We start from the raw sequence: 23,727 nt of genomic DNA, 5'->3' as shown, positions 1-23,727 counted from the left end.
TAAGGGAAATTTAAAGGTTGAATAATTTTGTTACCTGCTCATTACGTTAGCTATTGCTTTTCTTAATGATGATTTGGAAATGACTTGCCCCCAAAATATGTCTTTTTCTCAAGCATGCAGGAAGCTGAGATCAGCCTCACCTTAGGATATGAAAGAATTTTAACTTTCAAAAGTTTTTCAAACTGAATGAATTAGAAAAATCAGCCTTGAGACAACTCTGAGCTACTTCTTGAAGGGTATATAAGGACAATGTAAAAGAGATAAAAACAAGAAAACAAAGCTTGCTATTCAATTTAAAATATATATATTGAGTTACCTCAATATGTATAAGACACCTTATAAGGTAATATATGGGATAGAAAGAAGATGCAATCATGGCCTTTATTGGAAGAAAGGCTAATTCAGATATATGAATAGCAGCAATATTTGGCAATGTAAGAAGGATGCCATGGGAGGTAAAAACATACATGCTTTTGGGTATTCAAAGGAAAGGGATACTACCTGTCTTCAGATGATCATAAGCTCTATGGAAGGGGTGGCATTTGAATTGTATCTTAAAGAATCGATGAAATTTCAGTATCAGAGATGTGTTAAGAGACAGATGTCTCTTCATCAGGTAACTGATGAAAGCACAAATATTGGGAAGAGCTATCTTAGAGGACTCTAGGATATGGGATATTAAAATGGATCAATCTTGTAAGAATGACAAAAGGAAAAGTTTATATTCAGTACAGTAGCAGCAATGGAGAACACTTAAGCAGGAGAACAGCACTATCAGAGTTGGATTTCTCAGTGTATGAAATGGATTTCTAGAGAGGGGTGGAGCAGGCAGGAGGGGCTTTCAGACATTCAAAAGGATGATGAATTACTGTAGAGAACTAAGAAAGGCCAGTGTCCTGGGCCTTTCTGGGGTGGTAGTACAGCATATTTTGGGATTCAAGTCTTACACAAGAACTTGCTCCAGGAGCCTTCTAGATTTGATGATTGAATATTAATTATGTGCAAAGAATGTGAGCTCTGCAATTAGAAAGCTAGCATTTTTATTTCAATAGAAAATTAATCATCCTTCTGAAAATGCATGTGCTGGCTCTCCCCTCCAATTCTTCTCTTCACCTAATTATACAAAATGGGTTTATAGATATAAATGTTATTACATCTTTCCAATCCTAAAGGTCAAGCACCATGTGCTTGTACATACTCAATGCAAACAAACAGTAACTCCTCCCTCTTGGGAGACAAGAAAATCCTCAGCATGTAGCAAAGTCTTCCTATTTTTAATAGAACTGTAGCATGACACATTGAATCACCCACATAACAGGTTTCTTCTCTTTTCTCTTTTTCACCCCTTAGCTTATTCTCCACCGATGGAAAACCATCTTCTCTCTGGCAACAATGGAACTTTAGAATATAAAACTTCCCTGCCGCCCATCTCTCCAGGAAGGTACTCACCGATTCCAAAGCACATGCTTGTTGAAGATGATTACACCAGGTCAGATATGCTTATTGGTTAATTGGATTTGTGATCACTATGGGAAGAAACAGCATTTGCCTAACATGTCAGTCATTGCTTTGGGGGCTAACTCAAGTTTCTGAGCACCACTGAAACTTATTATTATCTTGTCTCCAGTGGAAATCTGCGAATTCTTGTAAACATGTATCATTAGGAATCAAAATCACTAATTCTTTGTGAGAAGTGGTACTGTACATGTACTCAGCACTTTGCAGTTTATTAAGACTTTCACACGTGATGCCATTTGAGCTAGACAGCCATTTTGTCAGATAGCTGACTTGAGAGGAGGTGGTACTGGGGTTCAAATAAGGAAGTAACATACCAATACTATATTTCTGTTTAGTGGGGAGTCAGGACTAAAACCTTTGCCTTTTGACTCTGAATACCATGTTTTTGTCTGCAATGGCTACTCACAGTTCAGTGGAGTTGGCAAGTGAGTCAACCCTTCCTTCAGCACAGTAGCTACAGGTAGAAAGAAAAGGGGTGACATTAACTACAGATGGTTTGATTTTAATACACACTGTTAATTCCAAAGGGAACAGGACAGGATTTGAGGATAGAGCCCAGAACCATATTACTAATGCCATGAAGTAAAGCCAAGTTTAGGCAGCACACCTATGAAAAAGTCATGTGTGACTGTCCACAAAACAGACCAGATTCCTTGACTTAATTGTCACCATTAAGAATTCAGTAAATGTTGGATAATGAATAAATCCACAAATAAATATGGGAATACATAAGAATAAATGTACTTTTTTTATCTTTCAATGTTTTTGTTCCAAGTAATGTATGCTCTTTGCATTTGGTGAAGTAGTGAGATAATGTTCAAGAAATAATAACCCTCTCCCCAGATCCTGCCAGGGCAACCATCTTGAGGTTCCCAGTGTAACATCCTGGCATGAACCTTTCATACCTTCTGCATGTTCATACAAACCCAAACAAAGTCACAATCAGATATAGATGAGGTTTGATAGTGTTTTTACAAAGTAAGTTCATATTTTAGAAATTGTTCTGCAACTTGCTTTTCTTAGTGAACAATACTTTTACCTGAAATGAGATTACATATAAATACATACACACTTTCTCTGAAAGTGTTTGTGTGTAAAAATGATAGAGATGAACCCTTTTGGTTTAATATCCTGCCTGTCTAATGAAGCCATTTGTCAGCCTTTAAAAAAATAGAGGAGGCTTCCTGCTGCTTAACTTCCCTCACCGGTACCCAGGCCTGCTTTGGTCTTTTCATTCCTTTGCTATTTCTTTTTAAATGATTAAGCATTTTCCATTTATTTTGCAATTTCAGGTTTGCTGAAGTAGCTAGTTACATCTTTAGCCAAGGAATGGAATGTTTAGATGCTGCAAATGTGCATCTGGGGTATAAATCAAATATAAACTTCTTCCTATGCTGAAACATCTAATCTCTATGCTCTTAATTAAAATGAGGGCTGCAGCAAAGATAATCCTCATGGCTCTCTAAAGAATTGTATAAATATAGGCACCTTTATTCACCGGAGCAATGATTTATTTGCTTTCATTCTATCAGTAATATTTGATATGATTTTAATTTGAAAATGTCATTTTATCTTACTAGATCCCATATGGAATTAAAATTGATTAAATCCCCTTCATAATCCAGGCCCTTTGCTAGCTGTTTTACATACACTATTCATTTAACTCTCCCCAAACACAGATAGAATGGCTGTCATCCCTATTTTATAGGTGGAGAAGTTGAAGTTCAAAGATGTTAACTAAGTTGCTTATGGTCCCGCAGCTTTTAGGCAGAAAAACTGTGTGTGCCCTGCCAGCTACAAAATCCTGGCTAAGAAGAAACATTGTAATTTTCTCCTTATTTTTAAAATGAAAACCAAGTCCTATAAAACTGTTCATCAGAGAAATATGTAGCTCTAAAGGGACTCAAGTGTTTCAGTAAAGCTCTAAAGGCATTTAGATGAGAGTTGAGACCTATTTCTACCATTGGTTAACTATATGACTGCCAGAAAATTGTTCAACCACTGCAAACCTGATCCTTCATCTATACAATGGAAATAGTAATCACATTTTTAACAGGTTGTTGTAATGATTGAATGACATAATACGTGCAAAGAACTTGAAACAGAAGCCTGACACATCATGAATCTTAGATGAGTGTTACCTATTTACAGTAACTATACTTGTTATAATTCTTACTCTACCTAAGATGTCACATGAGTTGTTTTAACAGTGTCCTAGGAATAGAGTCCACCTGTTCCTATAGAGTTATGCCTTGGTATTATAGTTCTTGTCCCCCTCCTCTCTTGTTCCCTGGCAGGGCAGTTTCCCTAAAAGCTTCATATAGAATCTCCTGAATGGCTAGTGCCTGGCAAACTCATGAAATAAATTATATCACTTTAAGCACACACACACACACACACACACACACACACACACACACACACACATCTCCCACTCGCACCTTTGCTTTGTCCTCCCACAGGGGTCTGTGCTATAGGCCCCTGCCATGGATCTCAGAGGTATTTGCTCAAAGGCAAATTCATTGCCTCGTTCATCAATATTTATTGGATATTTCCTACTAGATAGCAGGCACTGCACCAGGAATGCAAAAATTGAGTAAGAAACAACAAATCTAAGAATATCAGATTGGGACAAAAATATGGGTAAACCAGTGGATCCCTCAATGCCTATTCCCTGATTATGCAGACTGCCTTTGTGAAGTTTTCTATAAAACCTGCATATTAATTTTTAAATTCTGAGATTATATATCTTCATATCAAAATGTCATTTTTGTATGTGTGGCAGAAAATGGCAGATATTTACTTTATCATGTCCTTTTTTATTTTTTTTTTAACTTTACCATAACCTTACTTAGAAAGTGAAACGTGGGCAACTTTCTATCAGTTCTCATCCTTTAAAAGTAAAAGGTCTGTAAAATGTCAAAGGGTGGCAACTAGTAACAGCAACAAACAAAATTAGATCGGTTCTAGGGAGTGCTCTGGTGCACCCCTAGCAGAATTCCCCAACACCTTGGGAATTTCTTAGTAAATACTGGTAAATGAACTTGAGTTTTAAATGAATGCCCAAGGAAAAGCCTGTGGAATCAAAGTTTCAAAGAGGAAATAACTCTTCAGCTGGAGTTTGAAAAAAATGTGTAGGTGTCGATCAAGGTCAAGGGATCAGGGTGTTCATGGTAGAGGACAGCACATGCAGATTCGCAGAAGAATGTGAAATAGAATAAAATGAAGCAACCATCACAGCTTGAAAAATAAGACTTCTAAAAGAGAGTGGTTTCTACCTTTAAGTTGTCCTTATATTCCTGTCTTTTCTGTCATATTCAACCTACTTGTAAAATTTAAAATACATAGAGTAGTAAAAACAAAAAGATCACTACTGTGCACTCCTAACACAAAGCCCCTTAATATATATTATTGCCCTTGCTTATATTATTATTTTTTTAAGATTTTATTTTCTTTATTTGACAGAGAGAGAAATCACAAGTAGGCAGAGAGGCAGGCAGAGAGAGAGAAGCAGGCTCCCCACTGAGCAGAGAGCCCGATGTGGGGCTCGATCCCAGGACCCTGAGATCATGACCTGAGCCACCCAAGTGCCCCTATTATTCTTGATTTTTATAAATAACAAGAGTGCTCAAACCATTTAAGTAATTATCTTGCATCATACAGATAGCAGAATCAGAATTCAAATTCAGGTCTGTGTTCCCATGGCTTATCTTCATATTATGTCCTGCCTCCCATTTATGCATTCAGTTTCACAGAAAAATATTGGATAAACAGGACTGGGTTTATATCAGGGATTGGTTCTAGTTCTGCTTCTACCAACATGACACCTAGATGATCCTGAACAGGCCATTTAATCTCTGTGTCTTGATTTTTTTTATCTATAAATTTGAGATAAAGGGTCTTCTAATTTCCTCATGGAATTGTGAAATTTCAATGTGATAATATGTGTTAAAGTTGTCATTTTTAAAGGGCTAGATAAATTTATTATTATCCTAAGGTGTTACAGTAGCTTATATGTGAGGCCTACTTTGATTTTCCTTTAACAATAAATCAAGGTAATTGATCTCTTATGATGGGACGTAGGCTAATGGCAAAACATTTCTGTGAAATAAGAACCTTTCAACAACATAAAACTCCTCAGATTGGGAACTTTTTATTCCAGATGTTCATGATCTCTTAGTCTATTGTGAGAAATATTCTCTTTTCCTAAAGGATATTCACTTTTTGTGGGGAGTTACAGTAAGAATTTTTCAAAAGAATTTTGATTAGAAAAAAAATACTACACTAACTTAGTTGGAATTTTTTTGAACTCTTTCTACTTGAAGGAATGTATACCTGAGAAAACCGAGAAATGTTTTTCTGTTGATTTAGGGAAAGGACAAAAAAAAAACAAAAAAAAACAAAAAGAGGCCCTGGATAAAATTTTCTTAGTAGAAAGTCTGTCGAGTACCCTATAAATCAGTGTTCATTGTGACGTAGATATCTGGTTTTAGATTGTTGGTATACTATTTTGGAAAGCTGTCACTGTGATGCTGAGCTGTGTTTTTGGCTCAAAGAATTATAGGCTCTCAGAATTGGAAGGGCCAGCAATGAATCTAAAGTCTAATCTTCCTCCTTCTGATGGGTAAGGAACACAAGCCCAGAATGATATGTTGGCTATCCCTAAATCCCATAACTTGTATTAGAATCAGATATAGAACCTACATCTTCAAATACCAAGTCTAGTGCTTGTTCTGTTTCTCTGAGCTGGTGTTCACTTATGTTGTCACTGTTGTTGTTCTTGGATGGAGTAAGAATTATGAAACCCATGAACAAACAATGATCACCTGTGAACAGTACCCATTTGTGTATTACCTGCAACTATGGATTCTACCTTTACTGGGACAAGTGGTAACGTGGTCCCCCAGAAAAGGTGCAAACCACAGACCCTCACCATCTGGTTCACTATTTTCAGGATATACAAACAAATCATCGATACTAAAATGAAACCAAAAAACTTTGAGATGCAATTTAAACTGATCTTTCAAGAGGTGGGGACTTAAGTTACAAAGTTATGAATGTGATAAATGTCATTATGAAGGCCAGGGACCTAAATTATAACTATGAGCCATATATGTCCCAGTGAGAGAAACCAAGTTCAGCTGGCCCTTTTCTTAGTATACCCAGGTGTCTTTCTCATTGGCTCTACATAATGTTCCCTCACATAATTTGGTTGCTCAAGAAGCAGAAGCTAAGTGAAGTCTCAAGAAAAGTTTCTTGTCCCCAGAAACCTTCCAGAATGACTCCAAATTGTGACTTTGATATTCACCAGTTTAACTTTTTTATTTACTAATTAGTTACGAACCCAATCAACTAGAGTCTGCCTCTACTCTCTTCTCCCCAGATTATAGAACATTAGTTTACTGGATATGGTATCTAAAATGTATTCCAGTTTTCTTTTTCTTTCACTCATTCATTTCTTCATTCCATGAATATTTAGCTTCTCCCATATGTCAAGCCTGGTTATTAGCAACAAAGTTACAGTGGTGAGCAAACCACGCAAGGTCCCTGTCCTTATGGAATTTACATTCTGTTGTGTCAAGTAAGAGGCACACAGATAAATGAGTTAAGTGCAAATATTAGTAAGTACTATAAGGAAAAAAATAGAATAATGTGATAGAGATTGGGGAAGAGAACAGTATTAAGTAAGATAACCAGGAGACACCTCTTGGAGGAGATAGCATTTGAGTTGGGACCTGAATAACAAGAAAAAGTGGTGATATAAAGATCAGAGAAAGAACATTCCAGGAATAGGGAATAACAAGACCAGTCACTGAGGCAGAAATAAGTTTGGCATGTTCTAGGAATATAAGGCAGTCCCATTTGTCTGGGAAGAGATGAGCTAATGGGAACATGGCAGAAAATTAGGTTGGAGAAGGAGTCAGGAGCCAGATGACGTAGGACTCTATAGCTAATGATGAAGAAGGATAGGTCTGATTTTGAGTGCTTTGAGAATCCATTAAAGACTACTAACCATGAGAATGAAATTACCTGATTTATATTGGAATAAAACCTCTCTGCTGTGTGGAGAAGTAGAGGGGCTCATTGAAGAAATGAGGGAGAGGTTATGGAAGCTGGGATTAGAGGAAGAGGGAGCAGTGCTGAGGAAGAAGGCCACCTGAACTCTTCTAGAGCTAGAGTCAATAGCCAGCATTTCATGTGGAGAGCAGGCCTGCTTTAGCCAGGTGAATTTACTACTAACCATTTCTACAGTTTTTATCACCTGTAGAGTAATCTTTTAGGAACAGTGTAAGTTTGCCACAGCTGGTGATTTTTTTCCCCCTTGCTGTTTAGCTTTGGATCAGAAATGGATAGAGACTAATTCTCAAATGTTTCTATCCACATGCCCTTAGGCCTTGAAATAGGAACTAGTTTTTCCTCAGGATCTGGCGTAGAATATGAATGAAGCTTTCCATCCAAGCATGAAACACAAAAAATCTTATATTTTCTCATAAAAGCTTGGGAAATATCCTTGTTCATGTTAATGTAAAAACACTTTGGTTACAAATTGTATTATTTTATCCAAAATATTAAAGTGAAATCAACACACCAGAAAGATTTTTTTTCTGGGAATACTTGGTCCCCAGCAAGTAACACATACCCCAAGGTACATAAGTGTACCCAAGTTTGAGAAACACCGATCTGACTTACATAGACTTGTCAGTTATTAATTTTATGTTCTAGAAACAGCCCTTTAATAATGGCTTAAGGTGTGTAGTCTCTGTTAAGGACAGCCTCTTTTAAATTGTACCTTGTGATAAGGCTATTTTAATTTATTTGTTTTTTCAGCGTAACAGTATTCATTGTTTTTGCACAACACCCAGTGCTCCATGCAATACGTGCCCTCCATAATACCCACCACCTGGTTCCCCCAACCTCCCACCCTTTGCCCCTTCAAAACCCTCAGGTTGTTTTCCAGAGTCCATAGTCTCTTATGGTTCACCTCCCCTTCCAATTTCCCTCAACTTCCTTCTCCTCTCCATCTCCCAATGTAAGGACAGCCTCTTAAAGGATCAGAGAAGACTTCGCATCAGAGAAAAGTCTGGGCATATTCTAGCCTCTCTACTTTTTAGCTTACATTTAATGACTTGAAATCCTTTCTGGATGAACTGGAAATTCTTTCTTCTGACACAGAAAAGAAATCTTTTCTTACTCATCTTTAATGAAGTACAATAGGAAGAACTGGTTTTCCCCATGCAGACAACTTACCCTGCTCTAGAATTCACATCTGTGTAGCTGAGAGCTTAACCTTGGAGCCCCCCTGCACAGGGCCCCACCTTGACCACCTCCTAGCTGTGGTTCTTGGCAAGTTCCGTAATCACCCTTTACCTCATTGTCTCATTTATAAAAGAAGCAGAATAATACCTCTCAAGGAAAAAACAAAAAAAACAACAACAACAAAAAAACCTCTCAATAAATGTTAGATATTACAAATACTCTTTAAAACAAGGATTTTCAGATGAACACCACAAACAAAATCATTTTTCAGTGAATGTCCTCCATAGAATGAAAATGTAGCTACCATTGGTATGTAGCTGCTCAAAGTTAGCTCTGTGTACATTTTTTCAACTTACCTTGCAGAGCACATTAGACATTTTATTACAGAAGGTCTTGCAGTCTGAATGCTTTATTAGGGATCTTCATGTTCACAACTGCTGTGAATATCTAGTACCACCTGCGCTGAAATCTAATCTATGGTTCAGTGGAACCAAATATGACCAACAGAAACAACAACAAAAGCCAATCTATCAATCTGGCCTCTGTGGCTACACACAATCATCCTTTGGATAATTTATTGACCTTGCCCTTTTTCATTCATGGTAGCTCTCTTGTTGAGAGCTAACATCGTGTAGCTTTTCCCTTGAAATTTTGTGGAACATGGCGTCAGACTCCTTACAGGCTTTTTATTTTATTTTTTTTTTAAGATTTCTTATTTATTTATTTGACACACAGAGAGAAATCACAAGTAGGCAGAGAGGCAGGCAGAGAGAGAGGGGGAAGCAGGCTTCCCGCTGAGCAGAGAGCCCCATGTGGGGCTCGAACCCAGGACCCTGAGATCATGGCCTGAGCCTAAGCCTGAGCCTGAACCTGATCCTGAGCGGAAGGCAGAGGCTTAACCCACTGAGCCACCCAGGCGCCCCTCCTTACAGGCTTTTTAAAGTGCTTTATGAAACTTAACCAAATCAAAGATTCATCTGCAATGTCTCCGAGTAATCTCTTTTGTTCTGTGCATTGTGCTGGACTCCTCTGACATGGAGCCTGCTATGACAATGTCTTTTTTGAAGCAAAATGTAGTGATGGGAAGGGGCAAATGAGGCAAAACTGTGACACAGATGGAGGATAAGCCATCATGTGGAGCCTTGAGGGGAGTTTTCTCTTTATTGATGGTGGCTCCACATAACCATTTTAGGTTTACTTACATCAGCCATGAGGCATGACTGATGGTGCTGTCCTGCTAGAGATAGGATGGGTGGGTATGCTAATGAGGAGGATAACAAATCTTAATTAAAGGAAGATACCCGAATAAGTATTGGAAAACATGGTAAGCTTCTGTTTGCTGTCAGGGAAGCACATTTAATATTGGGAAAAATGAACCAATAATGAGGATTTTAAACCTGTCTTTTATAGATACTTCTTATTCCTCATACTTAATAAATCAGCCAGACATAAATACATAATTCTAGGCCTTATAATTTTATGGAAGATGGTTATTACACATCTATATCTATTATTGTTAGAAATATAAGATCCACATAGATATTTAATCAATGCTGCTTTACATTTTTTTCATTCATCCTTGGCTTTCGGGTCTAGTGGCAAAAAGAAAAAAGATTAATGACGGACAAAGGAGAATTTTGGAGGCACCACTGTAGAAGCCACCAACTATAGGTTGACCCCCGTCCTTATACATTGCGAGTAAATTACTGTCTCGAACACAGTATGTGCTTACTTCTGGCCTTTATTTGTATGATATTGAAAAAGGGTATGTATTATGACTTGGGACGTGTAGACATGGCCTCTTTCTCTAGCAGTTTATTTTCACATCCATGTGTCAGTAAAGTAATAGTAGGCAGAAGACAGTTGATCCCTAATTGTCCGCATCTGGGTGTATACTTTGCAAATTATCCATGCCAGCATTGGAATTCCTGAGTGACTTCTTGCCATCTCATATATCATAAGCTGCTATCAGTGGGTTACCATATTAATATTAATGATGGCGTTAATGAAATACAAGAAAATTATGCAATACATTCTTGCATTCCAAAGACTTATTCTTTTTTTTTTTTTTTAAGATTTTATTTATTTATTTGTCAGAGAGCATGAGCGTTGGAGAAAGCACAAGTAGACGGAGGGGCAGAGGGAGAAGCAGGCTCCCCATTGAGCAGGGAGCCCAGTGGGGAGCTTGATTACAGGACTGTGGGGTCACGACCTGAGCCAAAGGCAGATGCTTAACTGACTGAGCCACCCAGCTGCCCCAAGACTTACATTCTTATATATCATAGATTTATAAAATTATATGAATTCTGGATTGCATCATTCCCTTTTTGCTTCTAGGTAATCTGTATTAATCTAAATCATGAAACAAGTTATATCTGAGTTTTAAAAGAAGACATTTTGAAAATACTGCCTTCATACATTTTCCCAGATATCCTTTTCAATCTTTGTAGATACTCCTTGCCCCTTTGTTGTCTTTTTGCCACTTACCACTCTTTGTTTTTTCCTTAAGTTCTTATTATTTTCCCTAATTATAAAAGTAATAGGTATTTGTAGGACAATTATAGATGTAAAGAAAAAATTCATGAAAATTACTATCTTACCACAGAAAAACAAACATTAATATTTTCTTTAGGATTTTTTCTATGACTGTATGCGTGTTTATAAAATTTGAACCAGACTGTATGGGTTTTTTTTTATTTTAATTTAACATTATATCTTGAGCACTTTCTCATGTTTTTAAATAATCTTTGTATTTTTAGCAGCTGTATAATACAGAAAGACCGTAATTATTTCCTATTGTGGGTAGGACCTTTTGGTTAATGCTTATATAATCTTTGTGACCTTGACTCTGAATTACATAGTTCTTTAAGATAAATGCCTAGCTCTTCACTGCCTAACTAGCGCCTCAAATGGTTGCCTTACTGACATTCCACCTTTAACATTTCCAAAAGCAAACTCCTGATGTTTGTCCCCAGCCTGCCCTTCCATAGGAAAATATGACCCGTAATCAAGAGAAAATTCAAGCAACAGAAACAGACCTAAAAATAGCAGAGATGATGGAACTGGCAGACAAGAAGATTTAAAAAGTTGTTATACATATAACAATCTCTCAAAAAAGTAGGGGAAATTGTGAATGAAGAGGAGAGAAATGGAGGATATAAAATAAACCCATATTAAGCATTGAGTGGTGAAAAAATAGTATCTGAGGTGAAAATTAATATCACAGTACACACTGGGGAGGAAGGAATTTTAAGGATTGCCTGGATGGCTCAGTCAGTTAAGCGTTTGCCTTCAGCTCAGGTCATGTCCAGCATTGGGCACCCTGCTCAGTGGGGAGTAGGCTTCTCCCTCTGCCTGCCACTCCCCCTGCTTGTGCTCTCTCTCTGACAAATAAATACATTAAAATCTTAAAAAATAATAATAATAATTGTGAACTCTAAGGCTTAGTAATAGAACGTATCCAAATAAAATGCAGAAAGACTAAAGAAAAAAAATCCTAGCAACTCGTGGCACCAGAAAAAAGCAGAATGTGGAGTACCAAGTAGTCAAAAGTTTTTGACATTGGACGAAAATTATAGATCATTTTGGTCTAAGACTCTCAACCTAGCCGTAAAGAGAGGGACATAATAAAAATTGATCTCTTAAAAAAATTGATCTCTCATCAGAACTAATGAAAACCAGAAGAAAATGGAGTATCCTCACACTATGCCGGGCTAACCCCAGGGTTCATAGCCATGCAGCAGCAGAATAGAGAACTTATTACTGAGAATGGGAAGGCTGTGAAGGGTCAAACATCAAGACTGGGGACAAACATCAAGAGTTCTGGAAAGTGCTAAATGTGCACTGTCTACAAGACAACCAAGTGAGATGCTAATTAAGCAGTGGGATCTGGTAATTAGAAAGCTAGAGTCCAAGCTCAGTCAGTCTGGTTCCAGAATCTCTTGTGCCATTAAAGGTCATGCAGCTGGTATATAACAGGATGAGGATTCAAACTAACCCAGAGTCTGGCAATGTTTGCTGCACTACACAGGTAGCATTATTAGCTTTAGGATTTCTTGCATCTCCTCTATGCTTCAAGTTCATCTTTGCTGTTGTTTCTGTCTGTGGAGATGGAAATAAAGTTTTCTATCACAGCCCACACCCAGCAACACTTACAGCCTATTTGGGGGAGGCAGTCAGCATTTCTCAGGGGAGAAGGGAGGCCTCCTGAACTGTGCAGTTCCAGGCAAGGGCTCAGTCCTTAAATTGCTGTCATTCCAGCAATAACACCAGACCCCATATGGTTGCCTTAATGAACATTTTAAGTCCTCACTGAAAGAGCTTAGAAGACCCTGTGAGTGTGTGTCTCTGTGTAAAGATCTAAATACCAACCTCCTCCTTGATGTTTTTAAATTAGATTGACCTTGAAGCAGAACAATGTAAGTCCTTTCTCATGTAGACTGTGTCCTAAGGGAAATGCTGTCACCTAATCCACTGGTGCCTGATATTTTGCTTTATGTTTTTTATCCCCTTAATCTTTTTCTAAAGTTTCATTTACCATCTTGAGGCGGGATGAAGGCAGAATGAAACAGCTGAAGCAAATGTGATAGCCAGAGATTTTAAAGCCAATTATGGGAGGCCTTGCTCTGAATTTATAATAGTATAAGTAGACCCTTAGAGCTGCCTAGTACTGCACTTTTCTATTTCTCATTTAGTTTTTAGAATGCCACACAAAATGGGCAGAGAGCATTGCTCTGCCTGTTTAACAGAGATGATAGAGATTCTGTGATTTCTCCTACAATAAATAGAAAGTAGGTGACAAATGCAGAATCAAGCAGCATGTCAGCACCTGGGTGAAGAGCTCAGATTTTGGGTCAGAATAACCCTGGGTTCACCACTTAACTAGCTGTTTGACCTTGAATGACTTATATAACCTCTCTGTGCCTATTTCCCCAAAAATGCCAGTACCATGGTTTATTATTGGGAGTAAGTGAAGTAATCTATGTGAAACACTTTGAACAGAGCCCGGCCTAAAATAAGCTGGATTCAGGTGAGCTGTTTATTATTATTATTATTATTACTGTGATTATTATTATTATTCCCCTTGATTTTCAGTCCTGGACACCATGGTACCGTGGGGCTTTTAGGACTGGCTGCCATTGTGATAATAGCATTGCTGTTTGGGGATGATAGATGAGATTCAGGGATGAATGAAGGGAAGACTTGATTCCAGCTAGCATAATAAAGATAGATTTGCATAATCTTTACACTTGCCTTAAAGGGTAGATTTTTAGACTTTATATTGATTTAGTCATGTTTCCTTTATATTTCATTGTCTTTTAAAAACTATTGATCACAGATCTGTACCGTGAAACAAATAAAATATTATATGTTAATAAAAAAAATGTATTGATCCCAATTAAAAATAATCAAAACCAAGCCTGTCTATAAAAGTTCTGTAAAAAAAAAAAAAAAAAGCTTGCAGGGGTGCCTGGGTGGCTCAGTGGGTTAAAGTCTCTGCCTTCGGCTCAGGTCATGATCTCAGGGTCCTGGAATCGAGTCCCGCATTGGGCTCTCTGTTCAGCAGGGAGCCTGCTTCCCTTCCTCTCTCTCTCTCCCTGCCTCTCTGCCTACTTGTGATCTCTACCTGTCAAATGAAGAAATAAAATCTTTTAAAAAAAGCCTACATATTAAACTGATTTTTAATTTAAATAATCTAAATTTTAAAATTCTGGAATGTTCAGTAAACATAAATGTATACCTTTCCAAATACTCAGATTTACTATGCAGGGACTATACAACTTTTAAAATAAATGTACTTTTGCATACTTTCATGACTTGAGCACAGAAGCCAAGTATATGCCTAACAACATGTAATGATGCTTCACAGTTCCCAGGGGTAGCGCTGATTCCATGGCTTCAGTATATAATATTAAATTGGATCATGTATGGTTGGGTACAGTTTTACCTATAGTATATATCTAAATCCATATGATGTTGGATGTGACCATAACTAGGTAAGGCTAAGTTTAAATTTGTGAGAACTAAGGGGAGCTATGTGTAAACTGCAATTGAGTATGAAACTCATAGTGAAAATGTGATCCACCTGATTAAAGCAAAGTTAGATTTTCCCCAGAACCACTGTCTTTATAGTTTAGAGAGAATTACTTGGTTAAATTCTACTTACAAAAAGTAAATTAAATTAGATAGATAGATACATAGATATGGTGAAATAATAAGAGGTATTATTTTTTACTTTCCCTTAAAAATTAATATGTATACGCTACCTACAGATCATAACATTTATTAGCTGAATATTGTGTCAAAAATTGTATTGCTATACAATTGCTATGCAATTGCTATACAATTGCAATACTATACAGTATTGGAAGAGATAATACAATTCAGGAATGTGACTAGTTCATACCTTTCTCAAAAAGAACAGGTCTGCTCTCTAAAATTGTAGTTCCAAACTCTGACTGCCTATCAGTCAACTGCAAAAATTGTGTAAACACAGAGTCCTGAGTCCCACCCCAGATCTACCGAATCTGTGTGTCCAAGGATAGAACTCAGACATTAATACTAAAAACAGAACCAAAACCCTCACAGGGATTCTGATGCACAGGGAGGTTCGGCAATCACTGGCTTAAATTCATGTCTTTGACTTCAGAAGAATCAGATGACCAGCAGTAAAAGCAAAAAGGAGCACATTGGACGAAAACATGGCCAGACATTTCCCCAATAGCGTTAATTTTCATAAAACATTGGATAACCCAGGATGCCTGGGTGGCTCAGTGGGTTAAAGCCTTTGCCTTCTGCTCAGGTCATGATTCCAGGGTCCTGGGCTCTCTGCTCAGCAGGGAACCTGCTTCCCCCTCTCTCTCACTTTCTCTGCCCTGCCTCTCTATGAGGCAGATCTCTGTCAAATAAATAAATGTGATCTTGTGATCTCTGTCAAATAAATAAAATCTTTTTTTAAAAAACTGGATAGGGGTGCCTGGGTGGCCCAGTGGGTTAAAGCCTCTGCTTTCGGCTCAGGTCATGATCTCAGGGTCCTGGGATAGAGTCCCGCATTGGGCTCTCTGTTCAGCAGGGAGCCTGCTTCCCTTTCTGTCTCTCTGCCTGCCTCTCTGCCTACTTGTGATCTCTGTCGGTCAAATAAATAAATAATATCTTTTAAAAAAAAACCTGGATAACCCTAAAACACTGACAGTATTAGTGACAATGTGAAAAGAAATGGTATTACTCTTAAGCAAGATTACCAAAAGCAAAGTTTGTTCAGACTTTGTCATTAAAATTGCTGGCTGTTGCAGGTATGCATTTTACTCTATAAACATACTTTTTAAAAAAATGACATGTAACTTTATTTCCTTCAAGTCAAATTACATCTAATAATAGGCTTCATTCTGCCTGCCTTTCTTAATTTCCTCCCTGAATGTCAATCTTATAGGAGCTCAGATTTTTGAAGAACAAAAACTGGGAAGAGAATTTCTTTGGGAAATTCTGCTCTCCCTTCTGTATACCTGTCTTCAGTGAGAACAAGAAAACACAAGGGTCCAAATATCTGCTTCCAACTTGGGGAGAAAAAAACATAGTAAGATTGAAACACAAATTAGTATATTGGGGCACCTGTGTGGCTCAGTTATTTAAGCATTTGATTCTTGGTTTCCGCTCGGGTCATGATCTTGGGAGTGTGAGATTGGGCCCTGTGTTGGACTCTGCGCTCAGTGAGGAGTCTGCTCGAGTTTCTCTCCCTCTGCCCTGAGTCAATAAATAAATTTCAAAAAGAAAGAAAGAAAAAGCATCTTATGTTAATGCAATTCAGAAATTCTGTTCCCTAATCCTCCTTTTCTGTGAAACAAATGTTTTTATATAGGAATATTAGATAATTCTAAGTTCCTTAAATACACAGCTACATACCACGTTACAGCAGAACAAACGATATCCTTATGGCAAAATGCATGTCAGAGTTAGGACTCGCTGTTCATCATCTCACGGACCTATTACAGATCCCAAATAGCTGTGATCAGAATACAACGTTTGAACCTTTCCCATCTGCCAAATCTTTTCTGGATTGGTTAGATGGAGGAGTTGGAGGGTTCAGCATTATTGGTAGTTTTAAAAAAGGAAAAGAAGGGACGCCTGAGTGGCTCAGTTGGTTAAGCGGCTGCCTTTGGCTCAGGTCATGATCCCAGCGTCCTGGGATCAAGTCCCATATTGGGCTCCTTGCTCAGCAGGGAGCCTGCTTCTCCCTCTGCCTCTGCCTACCTTTCTGCCTACTTGTGATCTCTCTCTCTCGTCTCTCTCTGACAAATAAATAAATAAAATCTTTAAAAAAAAAAGGAAAAGAAAACTCTCCTCCATCTGATTTCTGTTACTGTATCTCCATTCATTATAGTAGTTCATTGACAAGCAGCTCTCATTTTCGTTGGATGTACTGGTCCAGTCACGATCTCTCTGGATCCTCCAGATAAGCCAGGAGTCCTCTCCCCAGATGACCCCAATGCAAGGCATCTCATCATTTTGTGTGACTTGTTCTCTTTCTCAACCAACTAGAAATACTTTGGCCAACAGCGTACAAGGAGAGCTCTCTTACTTAAAACTCCTCAAAGCGTGAACAGGAGTGTGATCGGAATGATAATCTCAAAACTGTATTTGACAGAGAGGGAGAGGAGGTTTAGGAAACGGTGAGAACAGTCTGGTGAGTCTGATTAATGTTGGCTGGGTTCTGCCAATCTCAAGCATTCTGATAACTATTTGGATACTTTATTCCTATTCATTTTCACAATAGTGCTGTCATGTGCTATCTCTCACAATTGCACAGGTCTGAAAATCAGAAAGATTAAGTAGCTTGTCTAAATATTCACAGCTAGGGGCGCCTGGGTGACTCCGTAGGTTAAGCATCTGCCTTCGGCTTAGGTCATGATCTCAGGGTCCTGGGATCGAGCCCCGCATCAGGCTCTCTGCTCAGTGGAAAGTCTGCTTCTCCCTCTCTTCCTGTACTCTCTCTCGGTGTCAAAAAAATAGAATCTTTGAAAAAATAAAAATGCATAGCTAATAGGTAGTAGAGTTGGGACTCAAACTTGGTCTGTGTTTCACTAAAATGTGTTACTATGTAAGAGACTAAATATGTGTAAAATTCCTCAGACACACATAATCCACTTAATGTCCCCAAGAGTTGAGAGTTTATTAAAATAGAAGTTCTCCTATAAATGGGTTTGTATGTTTTATGTTGTTATATTTTCATAATATCTTAACACTTTCCTCCTTTGTACCTCCATGCTCTGATCAACCTAAACAGGTAACTAACTAGCTTTACCAGTCACCCTGCCCTCTCTTGCAATGCCCTTGACCAAATAGGCTTCCCTCAGCCACCTCCTTCTTCATTTTCATGTGTTTCAGTCCTGTCCACTGGTCCTGGCCCAGCTCCAGTACCTCCTGAGAAGATTCTCCCTGCTAGATATAATTTTGTTTTAATCTGAATTCCCAAGACAGTCTCTTTCCCTCCCATCACCGTTAACCAGTTTTGGTCTCCTTTACTCCTTTACTGTTTACACACACACACACACACACACACACACACACAGCCTCTCCAAGACAAAATGAGGCTTGAGGAAGGCATCTACGTCTGGATCAGAGATTTATCATCCACATCACCTAGATTAGTACGGAAAATAGCTAGTGACTAAGCACCTACCATATGGCTGTGATTTGTTAAAGCTTTGCAAAGATTATCTCACTTAATCTCACAGCAGACCTAGAAGGTAGATTTTAAGGTAAATCCCTTTCTATATAAGACAGCCAAGATCCTGGCACCTTAAGTAACTTCCCCAGTCACACAGCTAAGTAAGCAGCAGAACAGTATTCATACCCGGGTTGTGTTGCCTGTGAGCTCATGCTCTATCCACTGTGTTCATAGCCTCCCTGTATGTTCTCTAAATACATAAATAGATGTTAGATGAATGAGTAAATGCATTAGTTTAAAAAAAAGACTATAGTTGTTGATTTGTTATAATTATCATCATTTCTATAAAAGAATTCTGGCTAGCACATAGTTTCCCTGAAGTAGACTAAATCTTAACTAGGATCCTCTTAATAAATGAACATATTTGCATAACTGAAGACATTTGAGATTCTGATACTTTTAAACAGTAAATATGGTGTTGCCAGTTAAGCTATGGCGTTAGTCCCAGCCAGTTATTCATAATGCTGCATTGCCACTCATGTAATACCTTGTTAGTACCTGTGTATCACATAGAAATGAAAGTTGCTCAATATTAAAGAAAAACTACCCCTGACGTGGGAAAACTTATTTTTTATTTCTGACTTGAGAATATGTCAATTTCTGGGGCTGAGTTGCACAAGACCCAACATAAATCCCTAAGAGTCTTGTGGACTAGAAAACACATATATATTTTTAAATAGTAATTTAAAATTACAGGAAAATATAATCAAGGAAATCAAAATTACTTATCATCCCACCACTCAGAGAAAGCACCACTAGCATGCCAGTGACTTTTCCAGATATACGTGTAGGCATACAGATCTGCTTCTCATGAAATTGGCAGTATATGCTACATAGGTTGATTTGTGGCAGATTCATACGCAGATGCTCAGTCTCTACAATGAACAATTTCTAATGTCCTTTAAAAGTCATTTAGAAAACATGTAATATTGAGAGAAAATAAAAATCTAACGTGAACATACTTCCCAGAAATGCTGTTCAGCAAATGCTCTGGTGTATGCTTCCAAATTTTTTTCTCATTCTCTATACTATAAAATTGGGATCATATTTCATCTTTTTTATTGTTTACAAAAACTGGGTTAAACCGCATACACTATTGTCACCTGCTTTCTTCAGTTAATTATATGTTGTGCATGTCTTTCCATGTCATCAGATCTTACACAGCAATATTTTTAATACCTACATATCTGTTCAATACAAATGAACATGCGTGGCTTTTCCAGTGTTTTGCTTTCACAGACTTTGTGACAATGATCATTTAGGTACACCTGTTGTACTCAGTTTCATAGGACAGATTCCTGGAATTGAAACTTCTGGGTCGTAGGTTCAGCTGTTTATACATACACCAGCACCAGTGTATGAGAAGGGTCTTTGCAGCTATTAGAGAAAATGTAGATGGTGCTGTGTGTGCTAACTTAGAATGATGTCTGTCAGAAGATGTAAATGTAAAAAATAAAAGCAATAGCATAATAATATATATATTGTGATCGAGATCAAATTTTTATCTAAAATTAAGTATCTGCATATAGATTTGGGCATAGATATAAACTTGGGCACAGATACAGAAATGTACTGTTGAGTACTGGCTGTACAAAAATAAATGAAGCACATTTGCTGACTTAATGCAGGAAAACAAAAGGAGCATCAGAGTAAAAATGTAAACTGTACCACAGTTTGAATGAATATGCTGTAAGGCAGAATACTGGCCATTGACAGGAGCTCAATGGCAAAGGGGCCAGCTGGCTGCCAGATCAAGGAATGATGTCCAGTTAAATTTGAATTTAAGCAACAATAAACAATGAGTAGGTCTTTAGTATAAATATGTCCCAGGCAGTATTAACATTTATATTAAAAATTATTCATTGTTAACTAAAAATTCAGATTTAACTGAAAATTCTTTGTTCTTATTTGCTGTATCTGACAACCCTGGGCATGACTGTAAACATGATTTTGTCATCATATGAGGAAATCATCTCTTTTTTTTTATTAGATTTATTTATTTATTTATTTGACAGAGAGAGATCACAAGTAGACAGAGAGACAGGCAGAGAGAGAGAGAGGGAAGCAGGCTCGCCGCTGAGCAGAGAGCCCAATGCGGGACTCGATCCCAGGACCCTGAGATCATGACCTGAGCCGAAGGCAGCGGCTTAACCCACTGAGCCCCCCAGGCGCCCGGAAATCATCTCTTAAGAATGAATTTTCATCCACAAAAGTCACTAGAAATGGGCATATAAGCCAGGTCCCTGCCAGATTTCCTGTTCTGATTCCTGTGATGGTGATGGCATTTACTGAGTGCCTGTCAGGCACTGTGCTAAATGGTATTCAAGCATCGTTTCACGTAATACTCTGAAGGCACTGTTCTTGCTCACAGGAGGAGAAACTGAGGCTTAGCGGTAGACAAATTGCCCATTATTACATGGCTTGCAAACATAATGGGACTGGAACTTAAGTCCAGACAATCAGACTCACATCTTGCCCTCTTTATTCTATCCTCTACTGCCTTTAAAAGAGGGGCTATAATTGCCAAGATGACCAAGAATACAGGTAGACCCTTGGAGGAAAGTTTATGCTAGAAAAAAGATAACACAGTGGTTACATACCCAGACTTTGCAGCCAGATGACTTGAGTTCATAGCCCAGCCCACCACCACCAAGTCAGCCACGTGAGGGGAGACAAGTAGTGCTAAGCCTTGCAGACACTATTATTATATACATATTGGGATCTATGGGAGGATTACAGGATGTAGAATCTATAAAGCATATGTAACACGGGGCCTGCCTCCTAGTAAATTCCCAAGATACGTGCACGTAGTTGTTACTTTTATCATTTAAAATACAACAGAGTACAAAACTAAGTGGGTATGTATGGCAGTATGGGAGTTTAGAAAGCAGAAAAATCTATAATCAGGTATACTTCAGAAGGTTTTGGGAGAAAATGGGAGCAAGAACCTTCTTAGGAATTAGGAACACCTGATATATTTACATATACAAATACAGGATTGGGAGAAGGATCAATATGTGTAAATTTTGAAGAAATATGAAGCATCAACTCGAGGGAATTTAAGACCTTAGTCTGTATCTTGGCCTGAAACCCTTAGTGGGTGGTCCTCTCCCAAGTGAGCAAGGCAATGCTATAGCTGTCTCTTGTTCTTATGGATGTTTTATCCTCTCGCCCTTGCCATAAAGCAATCTTTATCACCTGCTTGCAGTAACAGGCCCAGAAGAGTAAATGGTGTAACAGCTGCATGAAATAGAGGAAAACGGACCATTGCAAAGGGATGGAAAATAAATCCATCTAAGTGATTTGGTTAAAGCCGCCTCACCCTTCCTGTTGATAAGTACAGAATTATATTTGAACATTATTTTTTCCCTCCTAGGAGCTGCTGTTGTACTCACGCTGAGCTTTCTTTCAGTTAAGGTGTAAAGTGTTTTCTCCCCTACAGACTCTGTATTAATAATGTAAAATTGGCATACAGAAGTAGATAGCAGAATTAACATTTTGCATTCTATTTTAGAAGATACGATTTGGCTAAACGTGTTCAGAAATTTTTATGTAGGTGTGACTTTAAAAACTCAAGATCTTATCAGATCGAGAAACCTTTGGTTTAGATGTTATAGGTATAAATAATTTTGGAGCCTCTGAGAAAAGAAAACTATTGTAGAGCTAAATGTTTTGTTCCATAAGATTATGTTTTATTATCACGATAAACAGAAACCCTGGGGAGATAATTAAGCTTTGAGCCTTCTTTTGGGGACCTTTGTGATGTTCCCCATATTTTTTTAAAGCCTTCGGAATTTTCTGTTTCCAAATTTGTATCCAAAAGAAACGGCCCTTTCTTTCTCTATACCATTTTTGAATAGGACTGGCCAGAAATAACAAAGATATGTTTAGTTACCCATCAGGTGAAATCTAAGAATACCAGTGGAATGCCTAGCTCACCTCCGACTGCTGTGCTCTGCCTACATCTCTGTTGGAAGGGTAAAACCAAAAGGGTCAGATGGTTCATCCCCCAGCAAATGAGCAGGGTGTGTACTTGACCTGAAGGATCCCAATCCAGAGGCTAGCCAGTGCCCAGCAACTGGTTCAGTCAAAATAAGGAAGCTGGGTCTATTGAGTCCTCTCAGGAATTTGTAATTAAAAGGCAGCCTGAATGAACACCTGTCAGTGAAAAGTGAAGCTAATAGGTAATGATGAAAAGGGTCTATCATGAGTCGTGTGCAGGTTGGTGTTATTAGGGAGCAGAAATAAGAGCAGCAGGAACAGTGGGGTAGAGAGTATCTCATTTATAAAATACCAGTTAAAGAAGGTCTTGGCTAGAGAGAGAAGGAAGTAGCACAAAGAGGAAAGGTGTTATCTTGATGGGAAAGCTCTAGACTTGAAACAGTTCACTCTATCCCATCTTCCGGAGCTCCACCAGTTCAACTTCTCCTGAATGCCCGTGCACGTATGTCCTGTCCCCTGCACTAGCTCAAATGATTCTCTCTGCTCCTAGCAATCCAATTTCCTTGCAAACAAGATTTTGCTCAATTAGCAGAGGGAATGTTTTATCTTATTCACTACTACTACTACTACACACACACACACACACACACACACACACACACACACACACACGTATTACCTCTCTCTGGGCCTGGTACAAGGGAGGGTTTTGGTAAATATAGATAAAATAAATGGATGAATGTAAAACGAACAGTACAGATGATTGAACTCTCATTGCATTCAGTGCGGAGAGCACTAACCTCCATGGCTTTCTGTCACTGGTAGAATTTAGACTTGTGCTCAAGACCTGCCTACCTTTTCAAGTTTGTCTCCTACGCAAGCCTTTTTAAACTTCCTGAATGGGACATGTTTTTAGATTCCCCTTTAACTTTGCTTGTGTTATTCATTACCACTTCCTAGGAGGCCCTCTTTCACCCCACCCCAACCCCGTATACAATTCTTACTCTCCACAGCATTTTCTTTCCTGTCTTCTTAGTTTAGGCTCTTTAAGAGAACTAGGTTTTTTTCGACTCCCACTATCCCCACAATCCAATATGCAAGTCCATATTACACTTTTATTCAGCATGATAAAGGAAACCGTTTTCCTGTATCATTAGAATTTTTCATGAATCTTTAATGGCTGGACAAGAAACCATCATGTGGCTATATCTCACATTACACACTTTTTGTCTATTTTTTGGACTTTCTGATTGTTTACTTTTGTTCTTTCTTTTATAAAAACCAGG

At 38.2% G+C, this 23,727-nt stretch overlaps 1 protein-coding gene across 13 annotated transcripts in view; it reads left to right on the top strand.

Moving 5' to 3' along the window:
• The window catches only part of DLG2 (discs large MAGUK scaffold protein 2), a 1,573,258-nt gene that overhangs the window by 1,091,983 nt on the left and 457,548 nt on the right, over positions 1 to 23,727 (top strand). For all 13 annotated transcript variants that reach the window (XM_046015622.1, XM_046015636.1, XM_046015625.1 and 10 more), the window contains one exon: positions 1,351 to 1,489. In XM_046015622.1, the coding sequence (XP_045871578.1) occupies positions 1,351 to 1,489 (139 nt within the window). The remainder of the gene's footprint in view (positions 1 to 1,350; positions 1,490 to 23,727) is intronic.

Source organism: Meles meles, chromosome 8 (genome assembly GCF_922984935.1).
Source record: "Meles meles chromosome 8, mMelMel3.1 paternal haplotype, whole genome shotgun sequence".
NCBI lineage: Eukaryota > Metazoa > Chordata > Mammalia > Carnivora > Mustelidae > Meles > Meles meles.
The sequence above is the reverse complement of the archived record's forward strand: the minus strand, read 5'-3'. Positions and strand labels throughout refer to the sequence as shown.